The sequence below is a fragment of the Arthroderma uncinatum genome, assembly GCF_011692745.1.
Source record: "Arthroderma uncinatum strain CBS 119779 chromosome Unknown scaffold5, whole genome shotgun sequence".
Taxonomy (NCBI): domain Eukaryota; kingdom Fungi; phylum Ascomycota; class Eurotiomycetes; order Onygenales; family Arthrodermataceae; genus Arthroderma; species Arthroderma uncinatum.
In genome coordinates, this window is record NW_022983867.1 from 236,391 (window position 1) to 254,575 (window position 18,185).

General features: G+C 46.5%; 6 protein-coding genes across 6 annotated transcripts; 3 read left to right on the forward strand and 3 right to left on the reverse strand.

The window, feature by feature from the left end:
- Nucleotides 1-1,808: 1,808 nt before the first annotated feature.
- On the reverse strand, nucleotides 1,809-3,617 carry GIQ15_06456 (uncharacterized protein; the record flags this gene model as incomplete). Its single annotated transcript, XM_033553873.1, has 1 exon — nucleotides 1,809-3,617. The coding sequence occupies one exon, from the start codon at nucleotides 3,615-3,617 to the stop codon at nucleotides 1,809-1,811; it is 1,809 nt and encodes a 602-aa protein (XP_033403388.1).
- Nucleotides 3,618-4,491: 874 nt separating this feature from the next.
- On the reverse strand, nucleotides 4,492-5,368 carry GIQ15_06457 (3-alpha-(or 20-beta)-hydroxysteroid dehydrogenase; the record flags this gene model as incomplete). Its single annotated transcript, XM_033553874.1, has 2 exons — nucleotides 4,492-5,171; nucleotides 5,227-5,368. The coding sequence occupies 2 exons, from the start codon at nucleotides 5,366-5,368 to the stop codon at nucleotides 4,492-4,494; spliced, it is 822 nt and encodes a 273-aa protein (XP_033403389.1).
- A 580-nt stretch (nucleotides 5,369-5,948) lies between these two features.
- GIQ15_06458 (uncharacterized protein) lies at nucleotides 5,949-8,297 on the forward strand (the record flags this gene model as incomplete). Its single annotated transcript, XM_033553875.1, has 1 exon — nucleotides 5,949-8,297. One exon carries the CDS (start codon nucleotides 5,949-5,951, stop codon nucleotides 8,295-8,297), a length of 2,349 nt encoding a protein of 782 aa, XP_033403390.1.
- A 516-nt stretch (nucleotides 8,298-8,813) lies between these two features.
- Nucleotides 8,814-10,076, forward strand: GIQ15_06459 (alpha-methylacyl-CoA racemase; the record flags this gene model as incomplete). The annotated part of the gene is made up of 1 exon (XM_033553876.1): nucleotides 8,814-10,076. One exon carries the CDS (start codon nucleotides 8,814-8,816, stop codon nucleotides 10,074-10,076), a length of 1,263 nt encoding a protein of 420 aa, XP_033403391.1.
- A 391-nt stretch (nucleotides 10,077-10,467) lies between these two features.
- GIQ15_06460 (uncharacterized protein) lies at nucleotides 10,468-11,268 on the reverse strand (the record flags this gene model as incomplete). The annotated part of the gene is made up of 1 exon (XM_033553877.1): nucleotides 10,468-11,268. One exon carries the CDS (start codon nucleotides 11,266-11,268, stop codon nucleotides 10,468-10,470), a length of 801 nt encoding a protein of 266 aa, XP_033403392.1.
- A 2,154-nt stretch (nucleotides 11,269-13,422) lies between these two features.
- GIQ15_06461 (uncharacterized protein) lies at nucleotides 13,423-15,414 on the forward strand (the record flags this gene model as incomplete). Its single annotated transcript, XM_033553878.1, has 12 exons — nucleotides 13,423-13,636; nucleotides 13,677-13,882; nucleotides 13,950-13,975; nucleotides 14,027-14,112; nucleotides 14,174-14,322; nucleotides 14,374-14,389; nucleotides 14,442-14,464; nucleotides 14,524-14,561; nucleotides 14,618-14,758; nucleotides 14,831-15,035; nucleotides 15,109-15,317; nucleotides 15,378-15,414. The coding sequence occupies 12 exons, from the start codon at nucleotides 13,423-13,425 to the stop codon at nucleotides 15,412-15,414; spliced, it is 1,350 nt and encodes a 449-aa protein (XP_033403393.1).
- Nucleotides 15,415-18,185: the final 2,771 nt, after the last annotated feature.

The following is an 18,185-nucleotide window of genomic DNA, read 5'->3' on the forward strand; positions in this document are numbered from 1 at the left end:
CTACTCCAGCGACTACGACAGGCTGCTTTATCCTCCGTCCTTGTCGTCAAGTGCGATGTTCACCATGCGCAACCCTAGGCGGAGTCTCGTGGATCGTCTTGGTAGCGGATATAGATGTTACCGCCTCGGTTGCGGCAGGTCGACTCAACTAGGCTCATGCTATTGTTCTGCTCGTGAGTACATAAATCCAAACCGAAGTCTGATGAGACTGTGATAGTTATCAGTAACTAATGGGTCAGATAGATTACTGATCGAACGGATATATTCGTCCTTGAGAGATAAATGTTTGCATTAGTTAGGGGGGTTTGTGCTCCCTGAAAGCTATTGGTAGGAAAAAACATAGGAAGGAGATATATACGGAGAGTTTCTATGTTCTTCCGGCGCTCTGTTTACGGTTATTCCAAGCTTGAGAAATATTAGGTAGTATCAAGATTATCAAATAGTATTTTGTTACCAAATGAAATTCATCGTTGTTTAGACAATCCATTGCCTAGAAGTATAGAACAGTAAGGCTTTCTTGACTAACATTGGATATGGTATGTTTTCCAATCATTGCTAGGAATTTTTCAGACAGTGCCTCGTTGGCAATAGTGACGGGCGAGCTTCATTTCTCTCAGCCGAGACAGATGCGGCCTCTACTTACAATATCTAGTGTAGATTTATATGGCTCTTCAAAATAAAAATAATAAAACGAAAAAAAAGCGTCGAATCCAACGATGAATCGAGCTCTACAGCGCTGGTTTGTGTAGAATAAGCGCACGCACCAGATCACTACTTAAACTTTAGAGTTTGTCCCGCTGAGCGGTTTGTGCCGTCCACTTTAATTAGTTAGAGTTTAGTGATGGAGATGGTCGTTCTCGGCTGAAGTCACTGATTTTTGAGCTTTGGTATCCGGCCGGCCGCGCCGAGCACTGGGTAGGTAGATTATTAGACATCCAATTAATAGTTAACCAGTGCGCTTGCTGGCTGCTTGGTTGGCAGCGCCTCCATGATTAAAGAAATACCTTGATCTTGGGCTTGGTCTACTTATTCATCTTCAAAAATACGATGGGCTTTGACGGCTACAAATTAAATGGCCCAATATTTTCGAAATACAATGACACTAAGAGTACGTGTATAAATTTGTGGCCAGACCAGAATTACTGGATAGCTATCTTATTCCTACTGCAATAGACTTCTCTTGAGTAGGTGTCTTAACTGTAATGATTGCTGGCTCGTGTGAATGTCCTGTTAATGCGTCGAACAATGGGCTACCACATCAGCTTTCATACGTCAGTGCCCTCTATTCTTTCCTTTTACATTATGCATTACCGTAATATAATACTATAGGAAGCTGAGGGTTGAAATTTGATAAAATCTATCCAAATTTCTAGTCTATCCCACAGTGGCCATTACATACTATATTCCTGGATCATACGAACATGGGCTTTCCTCAACCTTGTACAATGTTGTAGAAATAATGGTAATTTTGTGGCGGGTTGCAAATTCTCGACTCAGCCGTTAGGATGCATGTTGCAGGCACCTGAAATAAAACGAGCTATTCTGCTCAAAAATGCAGGATCTCTTCGTTGAAATTTTTGAGTACATCCTCTACGGGCTTCGATTGCAAATACTACGACCTGGCCCCATGAAGCATTTATGGCTTCAGTTAAGGTATAAACTCGCGTCGTTTAATTCGCCGTATTACGTATAAACATATATTTTGAGGGAGCATTCCTAGGGGTTAGCCTACATAAAAGGCTTTGGAGTAAACAGATCGAGAAAACGCGTGAAAGGAGCAAGTGAAGCGGAGTCAAGTGGGACACCAACTAAAATTCCTCAGGGATACGAATGTCCTGAGCACCTGTAATGAGTTTAATATCCTCAAAAAGGTCACTGGCTCTCATAAACAAACCGACCCCGACGTCTGAAACACCTCCGATAAGGAGTCCAATAAATGCTCCGGTCACATAAGTCACAAACGAACCAGAGTCTCCCGGGCTACCGAATTCCGATACGGCAGAGAAGATCTGGTAAGCTGTCCCTTTGACACTTTTCCAGTCACCATGGGAATCCTGAAACCAGTTCTGGACATCAGCTTCTAGAAGTTTACCCATCTCCCCGTCAGTAAACCCGGACCGGCCGGTCTTGCATATAAAGATATCGTACTGTGGGTATGCTACACCCTCCACATAAACGGACGAAGATACGTAAATCGAATTCTGGGCTTCACCGGTAACATTCAACTGAGGTATTTCGTTAGGCGAGAGGCGATCACTCATCACATCTATTAATGCCCAATCCAGCAGTCTTGACTCTGGGCTACGACGATGCCCGGAGGCCGCATAGACCTTCCCTAGAAGCAGCTGTGTCCTGTTGTAAAGACTACGCCCCTTCGCAGTGAAGAGTCGTAAGTCCGTAATCCGTTGCTGAGCACAATCAAAGCTGTACATGTCACTTCGTGAAAGGCAAGCGCCTTCAAGAATGCGTTTCTCCAACGCAATATACGACTCCCGTCCCGCATTAACCGATAGCTCGTGTCGGTACTGCTTAATCGATGAGATATGATCCCCAAGGCTTGGATGATCAAGGTAAAGGTCGTTCCTTATATCGTCAGGTCGAATTCCGTGTTTATCCCACATGTCGTCAGCTTTCCCAGTCATTATACCGCTGTAACTCGCAACCCCGTATAATTTCCATTCCCCCGACGGAAGCTGTAGCTCCAAAAACCCGCCGAAGGTGGATGAAGCCTGGTCCGATCCATGAACCCCAATACTTCCACCAGGGTGGGCAAACATATCCCAGTCTCGTAAACCACGGAGGGAAGGTTTCTGTCCATAAGGTTCGATTGAACCACGACGTATTTCAACCGCCACATGCCCGAGTTTGTGCAAGTCCAGAATGTCAACGATGGCCTCTCTGACAGCAGTCCAATCATGGGTCGACTCTTCTCTAACGACGACAAGTATCGTGGTGGGGTCGGGCTCATTCATAGTGTCGCGAGTCATCGTGGAGAGCACAGTCCAGTCAGTGTCTCCCAGCACGTCTAAAACCAGGGGGCGTAAGACTTTCCAGGTGCGCGCAAACGAATCACTTACCGTAATTGCGTATAGAAGCGTGTTGCAAAATGCTGTTTTATCAATAATCTCGATACATAGGTGCGACTGCTCTTTCTGGACGAAATGTCGACGAATCTCCTTGCAAGCGTTAAACCACGAATCGTCCAGTGCATGCTTCGTTGCGTGTACAGTAATAGTGTCGACATCAGGGTTTAAACGACCGTTGTCATGGGCTTGCCGGCCAAGGGTTATCGTTGAGAAATCAACACCCCATTTCTGTAATATCTTTACCATCGACCCCTTTAACTGTGTGATAAAGACCGCCTGTAGAGGATGGTCGTTATCCAAATCCTGCTTTACTACAGGGTACCTCACAAGGCCTGGCCCACCACAACGGTAATCTTCGTTTGAGATTTCATCATCTCCTAGTATTGGCAGGCCATCGTCTCCTTCAGTGGAGCCTTGTGTCTTTCTCTTCCGTTTGAGTGGTGGAGGGGACTGGGTGCTTTGCGTTGACGGTACCAGTGGAATCGGTCCGGCATACGAAACTGCAGCCGTGGAGTAGTGTATTTTGGGCATATTGTCTTTGTTCGACCAGAATTTGATTCGGTAAAACAGCTAATTTCGAGAAAAAAAAAACGCTCTGCTTAAGGACCCCTATGGCTTATCAAGTAAAGGGGCTACCGGTTCAAACCAGAGCAAGCCTTAGTGATGGCCGAGTTTGCATGGGGTATATAAAGGTAATTATAAGAGTGATGATAGGGCTAAGTATAGAGACAAGCTTCGGTAGGTAGTAAAGGGATAATTGTATACAGCCTCTGAATAATATGAGGCCCTAGTGAAAGATAGTTGTTTGTATAGCGACGAAAGAGGAAGGCGGCGGTGGATGAAAAGGAGGAGCTGGAAAGGGGGCACCCTCAAATAATTTTCGTTGGAGGTAGTCTCTGTGGATGATATGATGGACAAAAGGCAGTCACTATTGGAATGAAGCCCTGAGCCATGGTTAAAAGGTATAAGGGTATCATCGGTATTTCGGAACGAGCCATAGACCCTCCTATCAGCTTAATCACCATAGAGCATGCTTGGGACAGCGTTTGATGCATTCGCCACTTACTCTTGCTACTTACTGTAATGTAGGATAGCGTAGTACTTGGTATGAGCCCTTGAAAGAAGTGGAGGATAGAGACTGCCCAAGATATAAATCTCTGGATAGCATGGTAAATGAGACAGCAGCTAATGTTATAGGTCAGTATATACATACGCGAGGAAGTAATTCACCTGGGAGGTTTATGCTATTAATATACACTCAACCTGAGGACAAGCACTGCAAATTTGAACCTAACCAAAGACGATTAACCGTGGAGACACACAGGAAAGGGTTGCTCCGATAGAAATAATTGGAAGGATGTAGAAGCGTAGCAAGGGTAAAGCTTCAAGTGACGCGCGGGTGGCACTACCACGCAGTGTGGCCGCCATCAATGAGAAGTGAACTGCCAGTCATATAACTGCTCGCATCGCTTAGCATAAAAATAACGGCCCCGGTAAACTCCTCAGGCTGAGCTAAGCGACCCAGCATACTCTCCTTTGTCCAAACTGTTTTGAGATCAGGGACTTCTTCGAAATTTTTCTCCACCATTGGTGTAATGACATGCCCTGGGCAGAGAGAATTGACCCGTATGCCCTTCGGTCCCCATTCCATCGCAAGATTGCGACCTAGCTGGATCACCGCCGCTTTCGAAGAGTTATAAGTAGCCGAATGCATACCTTTGTTTGCAACAAAGCCACTCATACTAGCTATCAGAACTATGGAGCCGTGGGTCCCAAAATCCAGCATATGCCGCGCGACTGCCTGGACTGTCATGAAAAGTCCAGTGTAGTTTATGTCAAACATCCTGGTAACCTCTTCTGGGGTAAAATCGACTGCGTCCTTGAGCTGCTGTATTCCAGCGGCGGCTACAAGGCCGTCAATTCGGCCTGAGTGAGCTGTAACTTTAGAAACTGAATCATCCAGGTGCTTCGAGTCGCGGACATCAACATGATGGTAATGTAAAGACCCAATGTGGTCTCTGTTCGCAATCTCCTGCGAAACAGCGAACTCGGGATCAGGCTCCTTTAGCCGGTCAAAGCAATGTACTAAGAAATACATTAATATATTATATATGATGGTCAGAATTTCATTTCAACAAACCTTCAGCTCCTGCTTCTGTCATTGCTTCTGCCATCACAAGGCCCAACCCCCTCCCTCCTCCTGTAACAATGTATACTTTGTCTTTCAAACTGAAATTGGGGTACACCTTTTGGTGGTACTTTGGCGTGGGCTCGCTCGGCATCTTGAACGGGACGGTACGAAGAGACTTACAATTTATGGGTTATAGATTGGTTTAACCACCAGGCAGCTAAATTGAAGCAGCTATAAAGTCTGGAGAAGGTAGGCCATCAACTATAAGCATTTTAAATGGCACTCAGAACTGCCCGCCTCATAAGTAAACCACGACGTCATAGGACAAGTTGCTACCATGGTTTGACGCGTCCCAGCGTCGATCGGTACTTAGATAGCTAGAAAAAGGATTAGATTTCATCATGTCAATGGCGGGGAAGACGTCGAGTCAAGATATCTAGTATATAGGAGCTCCACTGCAGCCATATCAGGATTAAATGGCTGCTTGTTGACGTTGTTGATGTTGTTTCCTTGATGCTGGTCTTAAATTGCTTTCGAGATGCGAAAAATCCACGTATGACGTTCGAGGTCACGTGTAAAAATATCACGGTAACCCAAAACGGCAATATGTAAACATTCACTGCAAAACTGATGGTTTGAAGGCCAACTCAGCTGGAAAATACGGCGGTGAGCTGTGTTGGGTCAAGAGTTTGCATAACAGGAATATCTCTACTCCTACGATCTCACCAACCATGGCGAACCGTTTCTCCTCGCCGTGTCCGACCTCCCACGACACCCCAGGCCAGTCCGGGTTCCTCGTCTCGCCAGTAGGCTCAGCTTTGCCCCGTCGAAAATCGCTCCCACACGTCAGGTCTTGGAGCAAAAGCTCCTTGGGCAAAGAAATATCCACACCTCATCCCGTATGGAAGAGCAGAATTCCAGTTCGTGAATCGCCTAAGAAACCTGTTGAAGGTGACCAGAGTGGCTCCGAAGCCGACCTCACCGAATATACCTTTGACCTGAACAAGCTTCCCGGGGAGACGGTGGGCATTGGAAAGGAAGAAGGGGGAAAGAAACACAATATTCAAGATGAAAGGACTGGTATCCTGTCCGATATTGAAGGCCCAGAAGATTTTACGCTGAACATGGTCGAGCTTCTGAAAAACGTGGACCTGGACAATACTCAGCGCACTCAAGTGCAAGTTGACGGCGGAGGGGATAAAGACAAAGATGGCGAGGGTGAAGTGGAAGGGGAAAGGAAAGTTGAAGGCGAACAGGACGATGGACAGGATCTCGACGGCCCAACAAGAGCTACGGGATTACAGGACTACACCCAGTTAGATCACACTATGGAGACCTCTACCCCCGCCCATTTCCTCTGGCGAGATGTAAATGCACCAGCAAAGCAAGATTCGTCATCAAAAAACCAACCTGCCCTAGCCGCTGAGGACAACAATGCTAGCAACCTGAAAGAAAGCTCAGTTATTTATACTCCAGGCCGAAAATCCGTTCCAGCGACGCCAACAGCCGAGCTTTCTAGGATGGAAGACACAAGCACTATCCCGCAAGAGGACCAAACCTTGTGTGCAGCTCAGCAAATATGCCAACTCGAGATGGACCTTGAGGCGAAAACTCGACGCATCAGGGAAATGGAAGCGAAACTAGCAGAGGGAAGTTCATTACTCCAGCAAGTGAGCAAGTTAAAACAACAACTGCAGAGGCGTGACGAACGAACCAAGCTGAGCGAGACTGAACTCAAGGATTTACGTGCGGCCAAAGTTGAATTGGAACAGGTGCGGAGCGGAGCTGCTAGTCAGTCTTCGAAGGAATCTGCCCTCAAGAGCAGTCTCAAGGAAAAAGGAAGGCTACTTAAGGAGGCCGAGAAGGCACTAGAGGAAGCCCGCGCAAAACATCAACGCCACGCTGAGGAAACGACTGCAGAGATCAAGCAAGTAAAACAGGAATGTGAAAAGAAACTGGGCGGGGTTTATAGCCTAAGGTATCAGTTGACTTCCACTACTCGAGAACGAGATTCGTTCCAAAAACGAGTAGAGGAACTAGAGCATACCGTTCAAGACCTAAAAACACGGTTGACAACGGCAGAGTCTCAGAAAGCAGAAGAAGCTGCGGAAAGCTTAGCAAGGCTCAGAGAGGTTCAAAAATTCGCAGGGGAGTTGGCTCTCCCTGCCCTAGGAAAGCCGTTCTTCGAAATTATCGACCTTCTCAGAGAGCATTTCAAAGGCATTGGGGAGAAATCCTCGGAGCAACGAAAGGAACATTCAAAGGAGGCAGAAGAGACCCAGCGGGAGTTACAAAAGCAACTCAAAAAGTCCAATGGCGTGGCGCGACTTGAAGCCCGCAAGGCGGAACTGTATCGCGATCGACTCAGTGAAGCATCTTCCAAACTTGATTCTATTAAGAACGAAAATGCAGAGCTTCTCGGAAGAATGGCCGTTCTTACGTGCGATAATGCAAAGCTGAAGAAACGGGCCACAGAAACCACCCAGGAGCACGATCAGGCTATCAATGCATTGCGTAAACTTCGAGCTGAAGCTGAAGAATCACACAAGTCACAGATCGCAAGACTCAAATCGACCCATTCAGAGCAGCTGGCCAAGCATCGAAACAACAAGCAAGGCCCAAGTAGTGAGCTACAGGCTCGCTTAGCTGCCTCTATGAATAGAGAGAGCGTCCTAACGGCGGAGCTCAAGGCCGAGCAAGAAGGTAGAGAGAGTCTCGAGGAGGAGCTAGTGCGCATGGAAACAGAAATAGCACATCACCATATGACGCAAAAGAGACTCGAGGCTATCATCAAGGCCAACACTTCGGCCGCAAAGAAGATCGATGGCAAGATTATCGATATCATGCGTGAGAGAGAAGATGTTTGGAAAGCACGAGTTGACGAGCTGACCAAGGATAACGACAAATTGGGCAAAGTATTAATGACCATGTGGGGGAAACAGGAGGTCGGCGATAGTTCTAAAATTAAGGGGAACGAAATGGGGGATAAACAGGGGTATAAATATAAGTACGTGAGAAAGGCGCAGGATGTTGAGATTGGGGAGATTTGGGATGCTCTCTTGGGAGAGCCTGCTTCTTGATCCGGTGTCTATGGCATGGAATCCAAGGCTTTAGATATCTTGCTTTGGGGTTATCCAGCCGTCTGGATCTGTTCTCTTTCCTATATGTATGATTAATGTTGTTATCAGGATTCAGGATATCGCATACTAGCGAGTTTTGGATATTTAGCGTTAACTGCCATTATTCCTTACTCTTTGGTAGCTCGATGGATGTTCTCTCCCTCCCTCCCTCCCTCTCTCCCTCTCTCTCCCTCCCCATTCCTCCCTTTCTTCTCTCTCTGCCTTGTCTATTCACTGCTACTTCCCAAATGCTTCTGTATGGATATTTTGTCAAGGGCAACTGGGATAGGCACGTGATTTACCTCGGCTTAAACTCCGGGCCGAGTTCGGCTCTTTTCGTTATCTGATTGCGATCTCCAGCGCAGGTAAAGTAGAAGATGAGCTGTCTGTCCCCATGGCGGGCTTATTTCTCATACTTGGAGCTGTTCCTCCGGTTCTCGATATATATAACTTACCGCCTACTGGCGTCGATCGAAAATGGCCGCCCCTTTGACCCCATTGCAGGGAATACGCGTTGTCGAGCTCGCCGGTTTAGCTCCAGGTCAGTTTACAACCTGGATTATGACAATTGCCCAATTTCATTGGCCGTCTAACATCCTTGAAATAGGCCCCTTTGCCGGTCTTATGCTTAGTGACTATGGCGCATCAGTCGTAAGGATCGATCGGCCTCATCCGAGAGCCCATTCGCAGTCCAAAGCACCTCCGGCCCCCACACTCGATGCGCTGACACGACATAAAACGTCCATCAGCCTAGATCTTAAGAACCCCGCTTCCAAGGCTGTTCTGCTTTCTCTACTATCAAAAGCCGACGTCTTGATAGACCCTTACCGCCCTGGTGTCCTGGAGAAGCTAGGATTATGTCCTACAACCGTGCTCTTAAAGCATAACCCTCGACTAATCGTCGCGCGCATGACTGGGTTTCGCCGCGATGGGAAATATAAAGACATGGCAGGCCATGATATAAATTACATTGCCGTTTCGGGAGTTCTATCTCTTCTGGGACGGGAAGGGGAGAAGCCATACCCGCCCGGAAACATACTTGGGGATTTCGCTGGAGGCGGAGCGGTTTGCTTCCAAGGTATATTGCTTGCGCTTCTAGCACGCCAGACTACGGGCAAAGGCCAGGTTGTCAATGCCAATATGGTTGATGGGTCGGCCTATCTAGCTACATTCCCCCGCCTTGCGAGGCAGACTCCCATGTGGGATAGGCCGAGGGGAACCAATGTGCTTGATGGTGGTTGTCCTTATTACGATACATACGAGACCAAGGATAAAGGGAATTATTTCGCAGTTGGGGCATTAGAGCCTCAATTTTACGCTGAGCTATTGCGTGGGCTGAACCTGGAAGACAAAGATTTGTTTCCCCCCGGCTCGAACCAGGCGAGGCAAGATCCGGACAATTGGCCGTATATGCGTTCGGTTTTTGAGAAGAGGTTCAAAGAGAAAACTAGGAATGAATGGGCTGCAGTCTTCGATGGGACTGATGCGTGTGCCACGCCTGTGTTGACAATGGACGAGCTCGAGAAGGAAGGGTATGATCAGAGACCTGTTGTTGGGTTATCTGGCACACCCGGGCTGGGCATTGCTTCTGATAACGGCGGATGGTCTGGCGGCGGGATACATCCAGGCAGTGGAGGCGAAGAGACACTAAAGAATTGGCTTGGATGGCATCGAGGAAAGGACTTTGACGTGCACAACGGAGCTCTTGTTAAAGTTAAGGTTGATGGGGCGAAGCTCTGAGTTCGCCTTCTTCTTTTCTTTTTGCAAGTATACAAGTTTTGTATTACTGAGCTAACAGCGCTATAAACATCGATTAGGCATTAGTTAACTGATTTTTTTGGGGGCAGAACGATAACGCCTGAATTCAACAGTCTTTCAGGATATTAACCTTTTATCGAGACAAAAAAAAGTAACTAAGGTCATGCAAGGTACAGCTGTATCCCGTAGAAAGAATTGTAAGAGCAAGCGCATAAAGGGGGGCAAAAATATTCACGGCAAAGAAGTAGAAGAGGAAGTAGAAGGGGAAGTAGAATGAAAGAGGTAAAAGACAATCAACAGGGCGTGGATAACTCCAGGTTCTCCAGTCCAGACACCATGGTTGGCTGTCTAATAAAAGTGTAGCATCTGGGTATCAGTCGCTTAAATCAGGATTGGCAACGAAAAGCCTCACGCCCGTCATACTCGAAGTCCTCTCATCGACGCTGCCCCGTCGTTTCAGATCATCCGAGATCTTGCGTTTCTGCATGGCTGTCGACATACCAGTGGGAGCAGCCATTTCGGTAATCTTCCCAAACTCGTCTTCTTCCTCACTATGTGACGTGGTCGGGCGTTGATCTGAAGCGTTGACCCCAGACCGGTTGGGTGTCTTTAGAAAGTCTTCATCTTTGATATTCTCCAACGGCGCCGCAGGCGTTTCGATGATGTCGGGTATATCAGCGTTGGGAGGGGTATTATTTGCACTGCTACTACTGCTCAGCCGAGTCTGTTGGGCCCGCTGGTAGGCAGCAGACACGCGATTACTGGCCGTCGAGCTCCGCCCGCTCCCCGTACGTCGATGTATCGGCTGTCCTCCAGCTGTGTCTATGCGATCGTCGAATTCGTCGTCTGCCCCTCCAACCTCGTTTGCGCTCAATCGCAAGGGAACACCAGCCCCAACCATTGTGCTTGTATTGTAACTTATAGACCGGCCGGTACCGCTGTGTCGGATCTTTCCTCCGCTGATGAGGGTGCTGCTGCGTGTGGACGAGCCGCCGTGAACATCCAGCAGGGCCCTCTGTTTGGCTGCACGGCGTTGGGCGACGAGGCGGGGATCCTCGGATTGGGCGCGATCACACCATACGGTGGCTTTCTGTTTGCGCATGAGAGCAACATAGCTGACCGATGGCCGCTGAGAGGAAGTGCTGTATCTGATATCGGCGCTCATCTGGCTCATCTTGCGGGCTGGAGGCGCGTTCCCGCCACCTGTAGATGTAGTGCATGTCGTAGCATTCGAGGCTCTGCGAGACGGCGGCGCACCATACTGTGCTCGGAGTTGCTGCTGCTGCTGCGGCTGCTGCTGTTGGACATATTGTTGCTGGTGTTGCTGCTGCTGCTGGTGGTGATGGAACTGCTGGGGTAGCTGCTGGTGTTGTTGCTGGAACTGACGGTGAGGATGCTGCTGCTGCGGGTAACCGACCGTCGACTCTCTCAAGGGCTGCATGTCTGCCGGCAAGTAGGAAGAGCTCGTGGATCGAGGACGATACTGGCCGCTGGGAGGTCTGGCGATGCTGCTGCCTCTGGCCTGGTGCGACGGAGCAGTGTTTAGGTTGCTCTCGAGGGTGTGAAACTGGAATCCGGCATTGCCTGGCACCGGCTTGCGGGGAGGCGCCTTGTATACGGGCGAGCGATAGTCTGCCATCCTCGTTCGTTTCCGTGGGGCCGTTCTGTATTTCTTCTTCCTACTTTTCTCGTCTCTGCTGCGTTGTGCTTGTCCGACGACGGGCGGGAAGGGGTTGATCAACAGGCTGGTCAAAGGGCGAAAATACGAGACGTGCAAAGACAGAGCTGCCAGACGATCAGCTCCTCTGCTACAGTCGTCGACAGATTTGCCACTGAGCTGTCAGCGATGCAGCGTGAGGCCGAAGTGGTTGAGATCGTAATGTTCGCGATCGAGGAGGAAGAAGCAAGATGGCCGGCGGAAGAAGAAAAATGGGCCGATTGGAACGGGCGGCTACAGCGCGAAGAAATCTACAACGCGACGACAACGACGACGGCGACGATAAACGATATATATATATATCTAACGACGATGAGGAGAGATATGCTTATGACCATTGACAGCTCCTGAGATGCACACTGGCGTTGGCGGGTTGAAGCTCTTGACTTTTGACCATCCGCATACCAATTATATTTGCAGCGGACGCCACCGACCACATAGTCGAAACCTTCTTTGGCGACCTGGGATGTAGTGGCAAGGTACGAACTGTGCTGGCCGTCAGTCTGAGCCGCTGTTACAGCCCGGGTCGCAGATATATGGGAAAAAACAAGCATTGCGGCGATGCAGGGGAGTCGAGATATGAGCCCCCAGGAACCAGCCGACTACTACGAATTACGCTGCTTGTTGACCGATGCTCTCTGTCCCTGGCCGATCGCCCTGAAGGGAAACTCAGTCAGCCTCTACGGAGTGATATAGGGGGGGGTGGAGGGGGATTGCGTGGAGGATTGACGCCGGGAAGGGTGAATATCAAGTCTACACCCGCCGATGCATCGCGGTGCCTCGATGAAGTATTGCGGCCCTAGAGTCAGGCTGCAGCTCTGAGACTCGATTCAACTGGTTACGGAGCTCTTCATCTCGCCAAAACAAAAGGATAAACCCGCCTTAACTATAAATAGAGAATGCTCTTCGCTAACCCAGCTCTTAAAACGCCCTATCAGGTCGAACCCGGGCTGTGAGAACCGTCCCCTTCTCGCTCACCTGCTGGCCCAGGACGTCGGGAACGATACGAAGCGGCTCAAGCAGCTGCTACAAGCGAGACTAGTCCGTCTGGCGCCTGATGCTGGAACGGTGCTAGGGTGATGAGGGCTTGCCGGCGTGCTGGCTGCGCCATAACGATCAAGCTAGACATGGACACCAAGGACGGCCCAATGATACGTGTGGCGCGTTCATTGACGAGAGAAGACGGCCATGGAAAGATCACAATCCCTACTCGGTACAGAGTATACAGAGTATCGGTCAGCCAGAGAGGGGTATATTACGCCCTACAAAACAAAACCTCCTGGCGAACTCTCAACTAGTTATATTGGCCGTGTTATGGACGACAATGTAACGATGATGTAATGCCGAAATCCTTCGTCTCTCGTTTCTTTTTGCGGGCCTTCATTTTTCAAGGCCGGGGTCGTATCCTTGCCCCTGAATGAGACATGGCATACACGCAGACTCCAGTAACTTCACATATGGTTACTCTACGGAGTATCAATCGACAGACAATCTATCCATACGACTCCTATTTACGTATTCCATACACATCTACTTGGTATATCAGCTATATACTCTGAATGGACTGGGACTAAGCTTTAAACACCAAGGTTCAATCTTCAAACAAAGAAGATGAACAATAGCAAGATGGCAGCCTTGAATCATCGAGGCCCCTTTACTACGAAGTACCATTCCCTCGATGCTGGATATGCTGCACTTCACAATGTGGCGCCAAAGCTGGTCGAACAAGCCGCTAGGAACTCGTCTTCCGGCATCCTAGCGGGGGTTCAATGCGATCTTCAGCTCCATCATTCTGCAAAACAGCCACAGATACGGAGTCCGAAGTGTAAGTGCTCAATACGGAGCAACTAGCCAGACCCTTAAAGTTCTATTTCGTTGGAGTTCGCACTCTTTGTCCGCTCTGCGATGTCTCCAGTTTGGGAGCAAAGATCTCACCTCCAACCTCAACATCGCCAGGATTATGGCGTCGAAAGATGAACATGGAGAGACCAGCAATGTAACAAGCCTGGCGGCTGCTGCGGATGTAGCGGGGCATACAAATAGCCCTGTGCCGTTGGAAGTCGACGATGATGTGCGTCTGTAGCGAACCTCCACTCTCTGGTTACGACTATCGAACTAACAAGTCGATGGCTATTTAGCATGAAAGCGACTATGGCGACGAGCTGTGTGTATATATACCCGTTTCCCATGCGGTGCAACGTTAACTAGCCTGCAGGTCGAGATACTCCGCCTCCTTAACGTCTAGTGTTGTGGATTACCCCGTTGTACACGGCCAGAGATATCATGCATATCGTCAAGGCAGTAAGTATACAGAGCGCAACGGCCTCTTGCCACTTATCCACCCAAGTCTAACCGGTTATAGGATACCTGTTCCCCAACGATGAACAAGAAAGCGAGAGACTCGATATTCATCATGCGTTGATTGACGCTCTTCTGCATGGGCGGCTTCATAAGGCGCCCATTGGCGACAACCCTCAACGTGTGCTAGATTTATGCACCGGAACGGGAATTGTAAGTTGTCTCTCTTCGTTTACTCTTAATTTTGCTAACGGTTAATTATAGTGGGCAATTTCTTTTGGTGAATATGTTCTAGAAGCATACGTGACCGTTGGCTAACATACTCTTTCAAGCGGATGAATATCCGTCTGCTGAGGTACTTCAATCCTATAGTAAGATTATACTCGTGTCAATGTTAACATCTATACTTTATAGGTTATTGGAAACGATTTGAGTCCAACTCAACCTTCCTTGTAAGGGATACGATACGGAAGCCGCCAGCATTATATCTCATGCTAATATGCCATAGGGTACCCCCGAATTTGAAATTTATCGTTGACGACGTTGAGGATGAATGGGGTTACGAGGATTCCCCCTTCGACTACATTCACGGCCGTTTTTTAATTGCGTCCATCAGAGACTGGCAAAAGTTAATACGCCAGGCATTCAGGTACTCGTTACCCCATGCTTTGTCGCATTCATACCACGTCAAGTCTCCCCTAGCTGATCAGACATAAATCAGTTGCACCAAGCCCGGAGGATGGGTTGAGTTCCAGGATTGGGATGGCACGATTCGCAGCGACGATGGTACTTTGAAAGGGACCCATCTGTTCATGCTTCAAGAGGCAGTTAAAAATGCATTTGTGGAGATGGGAATCACCTCCAATCCAGGTGCAGAGTGCGGTGGCTGGCTAAAAGATGCTGGATTCATTAACGTCACCACTGAGGTTTTAATCCTTCCATTCATTCTCGCCATTCCCGTCTTCATTTCATGGAATACTAACATAGTTATCTTATCAGAAATTCAAAGTACCCCTTGGAACGTGGCCGAAAGACAAACACTTGAAGGTCGTTGGCGCGTATAACGTACTCCAGCACACTGAGGGGTTGGGAGGGATTGCCAACTTACCGTTGATCAAAAAGGGCTGGTCACCAGAGGAAATTCAGGTCCTGCTAGCCAAGGCGCGGGAGGATCTGAGGAATCGAAGCATCCACGCATACTTCAACTTGTACGTCTATACCCAGCTTGTATTGACGTCTGTCTGTTACTAACCATTGGATTCCGATAGTTATGTGGTCCACGGCCAGAAACCAGGTGGCTCGTGAATGGGATCAGGAACTATATTTCTATCCACTTCCTTTTTGTCATCGATGCAGTAACGACCTCGTTTTCCTATTTTATATACCCCTGATCTTATAGCTAGCAAGCAGTGCTTCCTGAAATGGAAGCATCAATCATGAACATTATGGACACGAGATCACTCGATGCTGTATAGGCAGTTGGGCTTTTGCTGTTGCATATATACTATCCGTAGCCTTCGTCTACTTCCTAAACTTATCCAGTAGTTCATACCATGATGTCTTAATGATATATGTTACTGTTATATGATAGTTGCCTGCAGTTTAAGTCCAGATCCAGCTTAGTCAGCTATACTCTTAGTCATCGTATGCGGACTAACGTAATCCACATGCGAGCCGGCCACCCAAGCGAGCCGGCCACCAAATTGATTATATATAGATTAGTCAACTTTTTATATGATAATTAATATTAAAAAAAAAGTATTAAATTAAAAATTAAATAATACTAGGATTAGGATATCTTATTCTTCTATATCTAAGAATATTATAATTACTATATTGTGGTTAAGCTTATAATTATAGTTATAAGGCTGGTAGTTTAGCTTTAGTAGGCTAATCAATTATATGTTTGATAGATAAATTAGGGGGGGTAACAAGGCTTTAAGCTTCTTCTCTTATAATATCTCCTAGTTATTAAATTCTGTGATTAGATCTTATATATTTTTACTTCTCTTTTTTATTTATAGTAAATATATCCTAATATTACTTCTTTATTATTATTATAGTAACTATCCTATACTTATAGGCCTTAATAATTTAATTAAAGCCTTCCTTAAATTACTTAGACGGTTCCGTATAGTCTTATTTAAAAAGGTTCTTAATCTTATTTGCTTATCTATATAACTAGTAAGGGTTACTAAATATTTATAGACTCTAAGATAATTAAGAGTTGCTTAATTAGCTTTCTAGAGGGGTAGATATATAAAATTAAATATCAAGCTTTTAGACTACTCTATCTAGATTAAATAGACTAATTCTAGTTATAGTAAAGCTATTTTAAATATTCTTAGGTTTAAAAGCCTCTATTCTTACTATAGAATATATATTTAAGAAATTGAGCTTCTTAATAGTATTAAATCCAAGTTATATTTATTATTTAACTAAACCTCCGTACGCTCACTTTAGGATAGTAAAAATACTTATATCTAAAGGCTATAAAAGGTATAAGGATGTCACAAGCTGACGGCGCTCCTTGATTACCTAAAGGTGATCAAAGGTTCACGCCTGCCGTAAGACAGAAGGTATAAAGGTCTTAGAGAAAGCTTGGGTTAGAAGTGAGTTATTATAGAAGATAGCTTAGTACTAGGGTGAGATAGAATACTATAGCGAGACTATCCCTTAGTTCTAAGTGTGGCTTTAGTTAGTGTCTGGGTCAGATAAAGGCTAAAGGTCCTTATAAGTAGTAAAGACAAAGTTGACCTACATTAATGGGCAAAGGGGTATTTAGTAAATATAGTATAAGATAACTAGAATAGTGCTTTATATTGAGTAGTATAGTAAAACTATAGCTGGTTTGATCATGAGTATAAGACTCTTAATCTTAAGGTAATAAGTATCTTTATATATATAGTATATATCTAGTAATAGGTATAATAGTTCTCCGCCAAGAGGTTTCTATCACTTCTATTAGTTATTGTGATAATATTAATAGGAAGTTGCCAAGCCCGTCCTATTAGTCCTATCGCTATTGGTCACGTGACTAGTGCCCTCAAGGTCTGGCCTGTGATCCTCTTGTCCAATGAGTGTATATCCTGGGGCTGTGCCGCAGGTGGTCTGTAACATCATCCCTTTCTTTCTTAACAAGTCGTCCTGACGCGCGCATATATAAACCTGGTTGGTTTCCCTCTCTCTGGTTCATTATTGTGTTTTCCTTGAGTATGCCTCACTATGGCTTGTTCTAAGGGTGTTACTGATGTTCTAAAGTCTTCTAAAGATTCTTCCTCTATCTATGCTTATATACTAAAAGAAAATATTGCGAAAACTAGTATCGCGATGCCTTTCTATTATATTTATTATTTAGAGAATGGCAACCTTTATATTATATTATCTTATTCCACAAAGTGTTTAAAGTATATCTATATAGATTATCCTTATATTTATAATTATGCACCTTCTTTATCTAACTAGGCCAAAGTGTTACAGACCACCTGCGGCGCAGCCACAGGATATACACTCATTGGACAACAAGATTCCGGGACGGAATAACTACACATCACGTGACCATAAGGACAGGTCCCAGATGCCAAGACCAGGGACAGGTCCCTATGGGACCAAACATGAAAGGTCCACGAAGGGACCGGGACATCAGGTCTACGACAGGACCTGAGAAGAATCAGGAGGAAGGGACCGGATATACCATATATATAAAGACACTTATTTCCTTAGAATCAAGAGTCTTATACTCGCGATCAAACCAGCTACAGTTTTACTATACTACTCAATACAAAGCACCATTCTAGTTATTTTATACTATATTCACTAAATACCCCTTTGCCTATTAACGCAGGTCAACTTTGTCTTTACTACTTATAAGGACCTTTAGCCTTTATCTGACCCAGGCACTAACTGAAGTCATACTTAGAACTAAGGGATAGTCTTACTATAGTATTCTATCTTACCCTGGTACCAAGCTATCTCCTATAACGACTTACTTTTAACCTAAGCTTTCCTTAAGACCTTCGTACCTTCTGTCTTACAATAGGTGTGAACCTCTAATCACCTTTAGGTAATCAAGGAGC